The sequence below is a fragment of the Mytilus galloprovincialis genome, chromosome 8 (assembly GCF_965363235.1).
Source record: "Mytilus galloprovincialis chromosome 8, xbMytGall1.hap1.1, whole genome shotgun sequence".
NCBI classification, from domain to species: Eukaryota; Metazoa; Mollusca; class Bivalvia; order Mytilida; family Mytilidae; genus Mytilus; species Mytilus galloprovincialis.
The window spans coordinates 13,444,090-13,457,806 of NC_134845.1; the positions used below are offsets into that span (position 1 = coordinate 13,444,090).

Here is a 13,717-nt window from a genome sequence, read left to right on the forward strand (position 1 = left end):
CCCTTTGGGCCTCTTATTCCTAAACTGTTGGGACCAAAACTCCCAAAAATCAATCCCAACATTCCTTATATGGTCATAAACCTTGTGTTTAAATTTCATAGATTTCTATTTACTTATACTAAAGTTATGGTGCGAAAACCAAGAAAAATGCTTATTTGGTCCCCTTTTTGGCCCGTAATTCCTAAACTGTTCGGACCTCAACTCCCAAAATCAATCCCAACCTTCCTTCTGTGGTCATAAACCTTGTGTTTAAATTTCATTAATTTCTATTTACTTATACTAAAGTTATTTTTGCGAAAACCAAAAATAATGCTTATGTGGGCCCTTTTTTGGCCCCTTATTCCTAAACTGTTTGAACCAAAACTCCCAAAAACAATCCCAACCTTCCTTTTGTGGTCATAAACCTTGTGTCAAAATTTCATAGATTTCGTTTACTTTAACTAAAGTTATAGTGCTAGAACAAAACAATGTTTATTTGGGCCCTTTTTGGCCCCTAATTCCTAAAATGTTGGGACCAAAACTTTCAAAATCAATCCCAACCTTCCTTTTGTGGTAAAAAAAACCTTGTGTTAAAATTTCATAGATTTCTATTCACTTTTACTAAAGTTAGAGTGCGAAAACTAAAAGTAAAACTAATTACAAACTTTATTTAAATACTTTAGCATGAATGAAAATTATGCACTTAATTCAAAGACAAAGTTAAAAAACTGTTAATGCAAAAAAATGCAATCAAAATATAATTTAATATGGCAAACTGATCTCAATAATGATTTCAGAGGCAATAAACTATATGGTAACAAGCTTAGAACTTATAGACTTCTTAAATGCAGATTTTGCTTAGAAAATTACCTTTTGCAGGAAAATTTTAAAAATAGAAATTACTTAACAAAATTCAATATCAGTGCTCACGATTAAGAGTTTGAGAGGGGGAGGTACAAAATAATTTAGTGGTTTAGACATTTAATCACGATTTATTTGGCGTATGTCTTCTGAAGATATTTAATTTTATACTCCAGAAACTAGGAGAATTATTGGATAATTTATCCTCATATAGGAAAGTTTCCTTTAATGATATATAGATGTAGTAATGCACAGTGACCCCAATTTTCTTAACCTAGTTATATTATTAAACACTGTGCTTGTTGTATTCTTCTGCTGTCTTAATTGATACTTTTTATAACATTGTGTCTTAACTATATTGAATCACTTGTAATCATTAGTATGTAATTAATGTTGATTGTTCTGATCCTTATGGGCACTTTGTCTACATGTGCAAATCGAAAGTAGTATTTAAAAAAAAGTAATTAATATAAAAAAAACTTGGTCGTAGTTCAATTGGAAGTGTTAAAACCACTTCAGGTAGTTTATCTCATGTCATATATCTAATATGTATACTAAGTATAGTAATAAACGATACCAATTGTACATGTAACACACCAGATGCGCGTTTCAACAATTAATGTCTGTTAATTTATGTACAATATCAAGTGTCAGATATATTTGAGATATATTAATTTGGTTCTGGAAATTAAAACATTGTATGATACCAGTAATGTTCTTAATTATAATATATGCGGGTGGGACCTATAATTTATGATGGTAAGTATTTATCTAATAAAATCCAAATTTACTTTGAAATTTTAATATTTTATAGATATAAATACGTTACCATCATTAATTCTGAGTAACAGAATCTAACGTAAATCTGAATCCCATGAAACAGAAGAAACAGGAGGAAAGTTCAATCTTTGTGCAGAAACTATAGGTGCAAGAGAGTATTATCTCTGAGAAAAAGTAGACATAGATTGGACGTAATGAGATATAAAAGAGTTCTCATTTCTTCAGAAACCTGCAGGCAGTACCTCTTCTAAAGATGCACTGTTAAACAGAGCCCATGATGTAGAGATACCCTTAAATCATGATCTTTAATATTAAAACTGTTCAAAAATTCTGCTTATAAAAACTATAAGCTAAAGATATGCATTTGCATAACCAAGTGGAAATAGTTTTAACAGAAAGATCTGAGATTCCTTTTTTGAAAGACTAAAGAGTTTTGAGCTAGAAACAGTACGTAGACTACTCGTACTATCCAGATAAATAGAGAGAATTCTTACTGGAAATAAAAGTACAGAAATTGAATCACTCGGGAGTGCATGAATTTGATTCTTTGCCAAAAATGCAGGGGAAGTTAATAGAGTTACAGAAGATTAATCCCTGTAAAATCGAAGGCACGCATCAGAAATGGAGAAGGCATGGATTTCACTTCTTCCCTACTGTTTTTGCTGGTTCAAAAGGAGGAAGTTTTTAAAAGGACAAAACTAGTCCAACATCTCACTATAGTTTTTTGTCTTGGTCTTTCAAGACTTAAGCTACGAACCAAAAGTGTAATATGCTCATTGTTTCCAAAATCTTGGCCACCAGAAATATGAATAGTTTTTGAAATAACTAAACTATAGCCCTTTATAGAAGAGGGACATACTCCTTCGTATTCAAAAAGAAAAACTAGAAAGTCTGCTAATTGTTGTACAGTGACATGGAAAGGATCAATGTTCCGGTCACTACACAAATCTGAGAAGATTGACCATTTTGCATTATAGACAATGCTAGTAAAATCTCTGACAGACTTTGTGAGATGCTTGGTTGGTCCTTCAGAAAAACCTCTCTTTCTGAGACTAACCTTGAGATAAGCCATGCGTGTAGATGCAGTTTTTCTGTATTTTGATAAAGAACCTTGCCCTTGATTTTAGACAGAACTTCTGCTTTCACAGGTAGAACTAGAAGGCAAGAACATGATAGGCGCAGAAGGTCGTGACACCAAGACTGTTTCGGCCATGCTGGAGCAATAACTATGATCTTGCAATTTTCCTCTATTATTTTCTTAAGTACCTGGGAGAGATACCTGAAATGAGGGAAGGCGAACCCGAACATTCCTTTCCAAGATATGTTCATTGCGTCTACTACATACGATTTTGGATTTCGAAACGGAGACACAAATGTTGAAAGATTGTGATTGAGACTGGTTGCAAACAGATCTATCTGAGGTGACCCCCAATGTAAAGTCACAGCTTTGAAAACTACCTGAAGTAGTTCCCACTCCGTGTTTACTGGAACAAGGGATCTAAAAAGAGTGTCCGCTAGAATATTGAGTTGCCATGCAATATATGTCACCACCATTAACCTTGAGTTAAAAACACAGACGGATAATGTCTCTGGTTATCTGATAACGAGAAGGTGAGTGAGTTCCTCCCTGATTCTTGAGATAAGCTACAACTGTTGTATTGTCCGTGGCCAGAATGACAGACTGATTCTTTAGAGACAGTTGGAAATAAGTATGTGCAAGCAAAACTGCTTTCATTTCCAATACATTGATATGCTCTCCCAAAATATCTTGATTCTAGACTCCGAGATTATAAGCCCCTACAGATATGCTCTCCAACCCAAGGTAGAGGCATCTGTGAATAACGTTAGACTGGGAACTTGAGGGGACAGACAATGGCCTCTCATTACATTTTCCCGAACTAACCACCATTGAAGATGTGGAAAAAAGGCTGAGTGATTGAAATCAATGCTTGCCATTCTTGTGAAGCTGGAATCCATAACTTGTGCATATAAAGCGGACGCGGACAAATGTGAAGGCGTCCCTATGGAATTACATCTGCCAGAGAATCCAATAGACCTATAAGTTGAAAGAATTGACGTGCTGTGACTGATCAAACCGTCAGGATTAAATGTATTTTCTGACATGGTTTTGTAAATTTTTCCTCTGGTTTGAGAACTAGTCTTAGATTGGTAAGGAAATGTTCTGCCAGGAAAACAAAGTCTTGAGAAGGAACTATCTCTGACTTTACCAGGAGATTAGGAAGCTTAGGAACAGAAAACACTTGATGACCAAATCTATCTAAACTCTCAATTTGATTGGGCAAAGTTCTTTCAGAAGGGAATCGTCCAGGTAGGAATGTATCTGTATAGACAGGGAATGTGGGTGAGCTAAAGCTGCCTGCATGCTTTTGGTAAAAGCCAAAGGGGCTGTAAACAGGCGAAAAGGGAGATCCTTAAACTGGAAAACTGTGTTGTTCCAAACGAATCGAAGGTATTTCCTGTAAGTACGGGAAATAGGAATGTGGAAATAGGCATATGAAAACTCCAGAGAAGTAGTCCACATTCCTGGAAAGATTGAAGCTCTGATTGACCTGTTGGTTTCCATTTTGAAATGGGAAACAATAAGAATGTTGTTCAGAATAGAAAGGTCTATGACCGGTCTCATTCCTCCCGTCTTCACTGGAACCAGAAAAAGACGGGAATGAAATCCCGGCAACAGAGTTAAGAACGACATTTCCTCTATTGCAGATTACGTAACAGTTTGTCCACTTCTACTTATAGAAGTTGATACTTGACTGGGTCTTGATTATGAGACAAACTTATCGGAACTGCATACAGACGAGGTGGTTTCTTGAACTGAAGTGTTAATACCCCTCGAATTATCGACAGCACATAACAGTCTGAAGTATTTTCTTCCACTGATTTAGGAAAAAAAATAACCTCCCCCTACTGGTATTATATTTTGAGGAAAATGTTGTTAATTTTCCCCTTAGGAAGCTGTCAATAGCGTACGAGGGGCAATAACCTAGGTAATAGTCCCAGATTCCTTGGAACCCTCAAAACCACCAGAAGGCTTACCTTATCTTTTACCGGAGTTATGGGATTTGTTCTGCGGTTTGCCGTAGTAATTGTTCCTTTTATTAGCAGAAAAATGAGGAACACCTGAAGCAGACGTATTAGTAGAACTTTAAGTAGTATTAATCGACCTCTTGCAATTGTCAACTTGTACACTAACTTTGACTGGAGGAGGGTTTCTGCTGAGTTCCTCTCGAACCCGCTGTATGGGTAAACCAAACATCTTGTCAGTAAGAGGAGGGTTTAGTAAAGAATCTTTCAAAGGCTCAGCAACAGAAATGTTTTTAAGAAACTCTGCTCTTTAAGACAGGGTGCAATTAGCAATGGAACCCATTAAAAGCAACTGAGATGAACCTAGAGCTTTATCAAGTTGAAGTAAGAATGATCGTACTTCTGCTGGAACAACCGTATCTTCGCTGTTAAGCAAATGCCCGGTTGCAGCTAGAAAATGTTCAGCTGTGCCAAGAACTTGAGAAGCTATACGAAGGAGATTATCAGTCTCAGACCAAAGATTTAGAGGTTGAGTGAGACGAAGACCATTTACTGGCTCCCCCTCCCCCCAATAAAGATGAAAGAGATTGTCACAAATGGGAACAAGTCTGCCCAATATCAAAATATTTGTACCAAACCTGATCAGAAAAGGATGACATTCCAAATCCTGAGATATTGTAATTGGCAACCTTTTCGTTAGCAGAATTAGCGATACCTTCATTAATGAATTGTAAAGCAAAAGCCATATGGCCGTATTCATGAAGGAACTGTGAGAACTCGCAGTATCCTGAGAAATACCACAGGAAACTTCGAAAGTTGAAGATGGTTTCTTCGGCTTAGAAGGAGGGGCAAAAGGGATATGGGCTTCATCCCTCATCATGGTATACACCTAATCCCTAAGATCCTGTAAGGATGGAGGATCCTCAGTCTCCTTTGGAAGAGGTTGTTGAGCTGACTTAAAAGCAGGCTCAGGGTCCGTCTTTGATACCTTGGGAGAAGAAGAACTTTAAACATCCTCATCAGTGAGGAAAGCCCTTTCGTGACTCCCAGGGGAAACAGAAAGCTCATCATCATCCCTCTCATCATATTCTACAGATTTAGCTGGTAAAGGTTGATGAGAAGAAACTCTATTCTCCAGTAAAGTCATACGACTAGATAGAGTACTAAATTCAACCCTGCAAGACTGACCAAAGTCCAAATGTAACTTCTGAAAACCATCCAAAGGTGATGCATTATCAGAACCCTGAGTACCATGAGAAGAGCTAGTAGACTAAGCTCGAGAGTCAGATAGGATGTAGAAGGAGCTACTGCAGGAGTCATATACACTGCTACTGGTGGAGAAGGAGTTAAAGGTGGAGCAGTAGCTATCCAGAAGGGGGATCATAGAAATTGTCCCTTTAAGGCCAAAGCCCTGGTTGGTTTGACATAAACCAACCATAAGGGTAAGACTGTGGCCAAGGTGGTTGAGCCCATAAGGGTACAGATTGGGTGCCCGAGTTCGGAAGCATACACCAACAATGGGATAATCAGGGTCTGGAACCTGTAAAATTCAAGCCCATACCTGTACCTGGAGCAGAACAAATAGTACCAGATGAATTCACACGCCTAGATAAAGTATGTGTCACCGAAGTTGACGTAGGGACCCCGTCCCTAAAAAAATGCATGGCTGATCCTTGTGAAAGGGTCGGGTTGATAGCATTACCAGACACCGTTGTCGTAACTTCGGTCAATATTCTGGTATTTTGTTTGGGGGGGCGGACTTAAAGGAAGTGATCCATCCAGGAGATAGTCAAAACTGTAAAGTTTCACTCTATAGTTATTTAAAGAAGTTCTCTACTCAGTTTTAAAATAATAAACTTTCCATAGCACTAGTATATATTGATATGGTATTGATAAAGAAACCAAAAGAGCAAAAAATAAAATACAGATCAATGTGCTTGTTTTTCGAGTTACTAGCCATTGATTGCATTTTTGGCGGGAAAATGGGGATCTCTCTTGATTTGTTATAGCTTTATCATTGACAAGTTTAAATGTCTTATAATTATTAAAAGGAATAATGGGGGTCAATGGGCAATTTGATTAATGAATTCAAATGGATAGAACCAGATGATTCCGAATATCTGACAAAAATTCCAACATGACAAGCGAGTTTCCTTAAGTTATAGCTGGATTAATTCCACCGGTGATTACGGTCATCCTGATCTTGTCTACATTAATCGATTTTTCATGATAGCTTTCACTAAATATGCAACAAACCGATTTGAAGGTGAACACTCTTACACGGATTAAAACAACAATTTCTTCTTTGTGATATTTGTAGAGCTGACCTGATGATAATTTTTGTTGTATGAATTTTTCCTTTGTGTACAATATTGTAATCCACCAATGCAAAAAATGATATATCTCATATTTCTAGCAATATATTTTGCAAGATTTTGAGGGTGATCCCATTGTTGGTTTTTCACGATTCAAAAAACCTTAACAAACTAAAGTTAATTTTTTGATACGTATACTGTAAACCAACTTATTTTCGCGGATACTTTATTTCGCGTTTTACTCTTTCAAGCCCATTTCGCAAATTTACTTGAGTTAGTTAAGTAAGAAAAATTCCAAGTTTTATATATTCGCGACGATTTATACTCGCGATATTTTCTACTCGCGAAAGTCGCGAAAATAAGTTGGTTAACAGCATAATCCAGATACAACCAAGAAAAAAAAAGTAACTGAAAGCAAAGTCAAGAATTTGTACCGTATGATAATGACGATTTGCATCTTTGAAAATAAAATGAAAACGCTATTTTGTACAAATCGGAAAATAATTGCTCATATGATATAGTTACCTATTATAGATAGGACCGCAGCCACAGTTAATACTGTAAAGACAGTTTTAATTCCATTTGACAGACTATGTGCTGGAAAAAAAATCTGATTACTTTTATGATTCACTTAAAATGTCTATAATGTTACTATAATAAACATGATAAATTCGAAATCTTTTATTCCTTTGCCTTAAGTAAACAGTGTGTGATAATGTTGTCTCAAAAGAATATATTCTGAATATGAGTATAACTGGGGTACTCTCTGTTTCAGATAATATAATACAACCAATAACTTTTTATTTGATTATAACATATATCATCTTTAAATTCCGTTAGTTTTGCTTTCAAATATAATGTTGCTTTGTTTGCTCTTAAATATCCTACTGAAGATATAATTGGATAGACTAACAAAGAACCTTTGATAGGAATAAATACCTTTAATACCTGTCTCTTTGTTACTTATTACGAATGATGAAGTCGGTCCATTTTCTTTTTCACTGCAAAATTAGCATATCAAACTTTTAAGTTTTAGTATTGCGTAATTGGCAGATGAAATTTGATGTTAAGCATTTAATAACAAGCAAAAGGCTATTTGTACATGAACAAATACAATTGTGTATTTTACTGAAATGCTATAGAAATAACGACTGTCTGATTAACACGTCAATAAGTTGTTTCTCACTAAAAGTGCAGCTTCACTTGTTATTGTATTGGTTTATAGAAAAATGAAATACTGAATAATTTTGAAAATTTTAACAAACATGTAAAAAGTTATAAGAACATCCTAAGAAAATTTCACCTCTGGAAAAAATCAAGTCATCCCATTGTAGTCTTAAAATAGTGACCGAAGACCCCATATCATTTTTGAAATCAGTTTTCATGTTGTGACCATTTGAAATTGACGTTTTACAATTTTCCATAGACTTCTATAGTAAACCCCTATGTTATAGTTTTACCAGTGAGGACTATGTTGGTTGTAGGGCAGGGTCATCGGATAGATTTTCGATTAATGCTCTAATCATAGCTAAGTTTATTTGTATTTGGCAAGTAAATTCAGAGAAGAAGATTAAAAAGATTTACGATTTAAGGAAAAAAAAATACTTTCAATGACAATTACTTCTAAATGGACCAATTGACAATTTTGGTCATGGTAACCTGATGAACATTTTAACATCATGTCAGTTTTGCTCAATATGCTTTAGTTCTAGAGATTTTATCCAAAAATTGCATTTTACCCCTATGTTCTATTTTTTGCCATTACTAGATTAAATTCGATTTTTGTTTTTTACCTAGTATTTATTTCTCAACCTGCAAATAACAAATCTACCAAATTACCTGGATTTTTTAAAGTTTGATATATAATTGAGTTAGATTGGCTGATTAAGACCAGTCAGGAGTGTTCGAGCGTTTGTAGAGACCATTTCAGACTAAACCAAGGTTATCAAGAACTGAACCAGACTAAATACGTAAAGTCGAGACAAAAGTCGATTTCAGTGAAGTACAATATTAAGTACTTTCAGGATTATGTCGAGTCTGGTCAGGCACATAATATGGTCCTTTTAGATCCTGAACAGTTTGTAGTGCATATAAGGAACTTCGACACTATTGTCGTCTTGTTTCTATGTAAATTTGAAGTCGATTAACAAGGCCTTATTTTAACTTGTAAAGGATAACTTCAGACAGATAAACAATGTATGATATATTTCTGTCATAGTTTTAGTTGCTGCTGCATGATTTTACACTCAATTGCACATTTCGGTAAACCAGTGTTTTTCCCCAGAATCAATTACTTTGTATACCACGAAATTCAAATACTAAATTTGCATATTTTCATTGAATGGTTACGCACACATAAATGAACTGTAAAAATTGTAGCATTATGACGTTATATACAGTTATAGCTATCGTACCCATTAGAAGGTAGTAGATGACAAGTAAACTTTCCTGTCCACATAGTTACATTTATACATTCATAATCTGAAATATATTAATGATAGTATTATATAGATTATCATATTGTAGTTTTGTAATAAGCATCTATAAATTTTGCGCAATCCGCAGTTATATTTAAATTTTCCAATCTAATCAACGAATGATAGCTTCATTATGCGTGTAAAAGGTCTTCATAACAAAATTATGTTAGGTCATATGATAAAGACATAAGCTTTCAATCAGTTTAATTGAGGTCTGGAGCTGGCATGTCAGTAACTGCTAGTAGTCTCTTAAACTGAATTTTACTGTGAGTATTATTGAGGGTTTGTTTTTTCTACATTAGCCAGAGGTATAGGGGGAGGGTTGAGATCTCAAAACATGTTTAACCTCGCCGCAATTGTTCGCATTTCCAAAGTCAGGAGCCTCTGGCCTTTGTTAATCTTGTATGATTTTCAATTTTAGTGTATAATTTGGAGTTTATTATGACGTCAATAATCATTGAACTGATATACATATTAGTATAGGGGCCAGCTGAAGGACGCCTCCGAGTGTTGGACTTTCTCGCTGCATTGAAGATTCATTGAAGGCCTTCGGTTGTTGCTTGCTCTATGGTCGGGTTATTATCTCTTTGACACATTCTCCATTTCCATTCAGGTAAAAACAAATACAACAGACAAAAACATTACCAGGCGTCATGCTATAACCAACTGGACATGGTTTCTTGTAACATGAACAGTCTTCCAGTGACGCTCTGCAGTAACAACTGTGCGCTGGTTTGGTGATGAAGTCGTAGTTTCTGTTGTAATCACAGCGACACTGTCTGTCGGACTTAACTGTACCATCATCATGGTTAACTTGCCCCTTTTCATTACAATATGTCTTTTTAAAGATACAAGATGACATTCCATTGGTTGAAAATGAAAATGGCTGATATTTGGTACCTTCACACTTCCTGTGATGATGATGACCAACCAAAACCAGTTTATGCCCTGTTATAAATAAACGCAGATGGATTACAGGGGTGTTAAAGATATGGTATGAGAGCCAATGAGACAACTCTCCATTCAAGTCACAATTTTTAAAATTAAACCAACAGTTTATTTCTAAACTGCATAAATAGCACTCTTAATGTTCAATGCGAAATGAATATGTTAAATAGTAAATGGTCCGTGTAACACTTATCAATTCAAAGTTTTAAAAAGTTTTGAAATTTTAGATTTTTGGAATTTTGATCAAAGTTTTAAAATATCAAAATTTCAAATTGTGTTAAAGTTTTGAAATTTTGAAATTTTAACCAAATTAGTAAAACATCAAAATTCTAAATATCGTTTATAAATTTGATAGTTTAGAAATTTGACCAAACTTTTAAAATACTAAACCTAACGCGCAATTTTGATTATTTCACTTTTTGAAAGTTTGATTTTTTAAATGTTTGCTTAAAATATCAAAATAGAAAAGGGGCAATAAGAGGGATACCTGAAAAAGCGAAACGAAATAAAAGCGGAACGAAACGAAACAATATGAATTAGAATGAAATTCAAAACAGTGTGGCTGTGGCCATTGATTGACACATTAAATTCATCCATTGACTGGGACAATTTACGTGAACGTTTGTCTGTAACGACCACTGTTCACGACGTACCTACGAAAGACATTTAAACTGTGGGGTCACCAAAGGTTTCTTAACGCCTTTAATCATAAAATAATTCGAAAAGTTAATCAGGAATAACCTTTATGTTTTGATTTATATAATTGATATAAATCAAAATATCGTGTTATTTCTGATTGATTTTTCGAATTACTTTATTAAGGTGTTGAGAACCTTTGGTGACCCCATAGTTTAAGTGTCTTTAAAAAGTACATAATGCGCAGTTGTCGTTACATACAAACGTTCACCTAAATTGTCCCAGTCAATGGATGAATTTAATGTGTCAATCAATGGCCACAGCCACACTGTTTTGAATTTCATTCTAAAAACATACTGATACTTAAAAGTTTATGTATGAAATAAAACGGACAGTTGAAAGCGGTGAAAAATTGGATGACAAAATTAATATTTCCGAAAAGAAGATAATTCATTTAAAAACCAGACGTACGGCTCTGATATTGACCATTTTACCTGCTGGTTTTTCTAGCACCCATATTTTAGGAGAAACAGGAGTAACAGTAAAAACTGAACAACTCGCAGTAGGTCAAATAGTATGGTTATGTTGAGCATGTATATACATTTTCTACTAAACTCTAAGCCATAAAAAGGCCCAATACACGATGTATTATCTCTTTTGATTTCATTTTTTTTTTCTGTTTTGCTTTACGACTTCTTACTTTCTGCAATCATGTTGGCTAAAGAATATATCATTTCATGTACAGAATGAAAGATCACCTTAAACGTTTTTATCTGTTCTTTGTAAGTTGTTTGCCCTAAATATTCAGCTTTAAGCGTTCCGTAAGGAGGTCGATCAAGAAAAGCGCTTCATGATACTGAATGCATGGTTTAAGGTTGTGCTAGTCCACAGTATGGGAGGTTTTAAATATAATCTTTTTTACGCTGAAATTAAGACGGCAATCCAATAACAGCAAATTGGAGCCAAGATACTGTTACAAGGTATCTACAAAAACTCATCATAGATGAATACCGGAATATATAATTTTTCCGGTTTTTGCGCCAGACGCGCGTTTCGTTTACAAAAGACTTATCATTGACACTCGAACCAAATTAAGTTAAAAAGGCAAATAAAGTCAAATAAAATTGAAAAGGCCAAATAAAGTAAACTTTTAAATCCAACGTAAAAACTATAGCTCTGGTTTTGTAAAAGTTGAAACCTTTCATATCATATATAAACGTAAACCATAAACATTATTTTCACGAGCATTCATATTTATGTAATAATTACCGCTGTACTACATTAAGCACCCAACTTGCATTCATGTTTATGTAATAGTTGCCGCTGTACTACATTAAGCACCCATCTATCCAGTTGTAGGTGTCGGCATTTTGAAAGTTGAAAATTGTGTTCAAAAGTTTTTATCAGCGATAAATGGTAATCGTCTGGGGAACCAATATTTAGATAGTCCCTGTTGTTTACTTGATACTACCACTAGGGGCTTCGATAATAGTACATTAAATATTCTGATCCCTAATTTGATGATATAATATTCTGTGCCAGAAGAGGACAAAAGAAAAATTATCCATGCCTTTTAGTGTTAAATTTTGAACCAGACAAGTTGATTAATGGCGATGAAAAACTTAATAAAATTGTTAGCGCTTCGACGAAACAACCTCACCCTACTTTTAAAGTTACATGGTTGCTACCTTAAAGACAACGTTTGGACTGGTTATCATACACGTAGCTCCATTATAGGTTCTAAATCAACCACTGTTTTATTATAGTAAACAAAAGGAATAGATTTTTTTGTATTAAAGGATATTACTGTCCCGTATTTGCATTTTGTTATTTGGGTATTTATATTTGAAGTTATCGTACGACAATCGACTTTTAGCAAACTAAAAGTTCACATGTACACCCAGTCAGAATGGGGCGTGCAAAGAGAAGCCACACTGTCAGCTGCATGATGGATTTTTTCCATTTTTGGCCGTACACCAATGTCACTCTCGAAAAACCAGTACAATGTTAAACGCAGAATTTGAAGTAAAGAATTCACATACGGAACGCTGAAACTGAAATTTGAAATTCAAGCAAAATAAGAACGAAACAATTAAAGAGGTGTTTGACCAAAGTGAAGTTAAAACATATTTAAATCCATCTATAAGGGCAACTTTGTCCTCGGAAGTTGAATCTTACGTTTCTTCGTAATTTGTATGTAAACAACCTATTTTAAATTATCGATTTTTTGTTGTTGCCAGTGACAAATATTTCATGAATGTTCTGGAACAAATTAGCAATAAATGCAACAGGGAGAGAGTGTGCATAATGAGGACATATAAAACCTTTCAATTAGTTTAATTGAGGTCTGGAGCTGGCGTATGACAGTAACTGCTAGCCTTATGTATATAGTAGTCCTTTGTTATTTTATTATCACTGTCATGCATGTTAATTACTTTCTTAGTTTGTTTCCTATTCTGACATAGGACTTGTATTTCCTATTGAAGTGCGTTTTACTGTTCGTATTACTGTGTGTTTTTCATTTTTTATTGGCTAGAGGTATAGGGGAGGGTTGTGATCTCACGAAACATGTTAAACCCCGCCGCATTTGTGCGCCTGTCCCAATCCAGGAGCCTCTGTCCTTCTATGTCTTGTATGATTTTGATTTTAGTTCATTGTTATGTTTCGGAGTTTAGT

At 34.8% G+C, this 13,717-nt stretch overlaps 1 protein-coding gene across 1 annotated transcript in view; it reads right to left on the reverse strand.

Annotated features, from left to right (window-relative positions):
- Nucleotides 1-13,717, reverse strand: part of LOC143085125 (uncharacterized) — a 66,895-nt gene that overhangs the window by 38,322 nt on the left and 14,856 nt on the right. Inside the window, exons 5-8 of the mRNA XM_076261307.1 lie at nt 10,103-10,405; nt 9,395-9,461; nt 7,920-7,981; nt 7,506-7,577 (exon numbers count right to left, since the gene is read on the reverse strand). Of these exons, the coding sequence (XP_076117422.1) occupies nt 7,506-7,577; nt 7,920-7,981; nt 9,395-9,461; nt 10,103-10,405 (504 nt within the window). The remainder of the gene's footprint in view (nt 1-7,505; nt 7,578-7,919; nt 7,982-9,394; nt 9,462-10,102; nt 10,406-13,717) is intronic.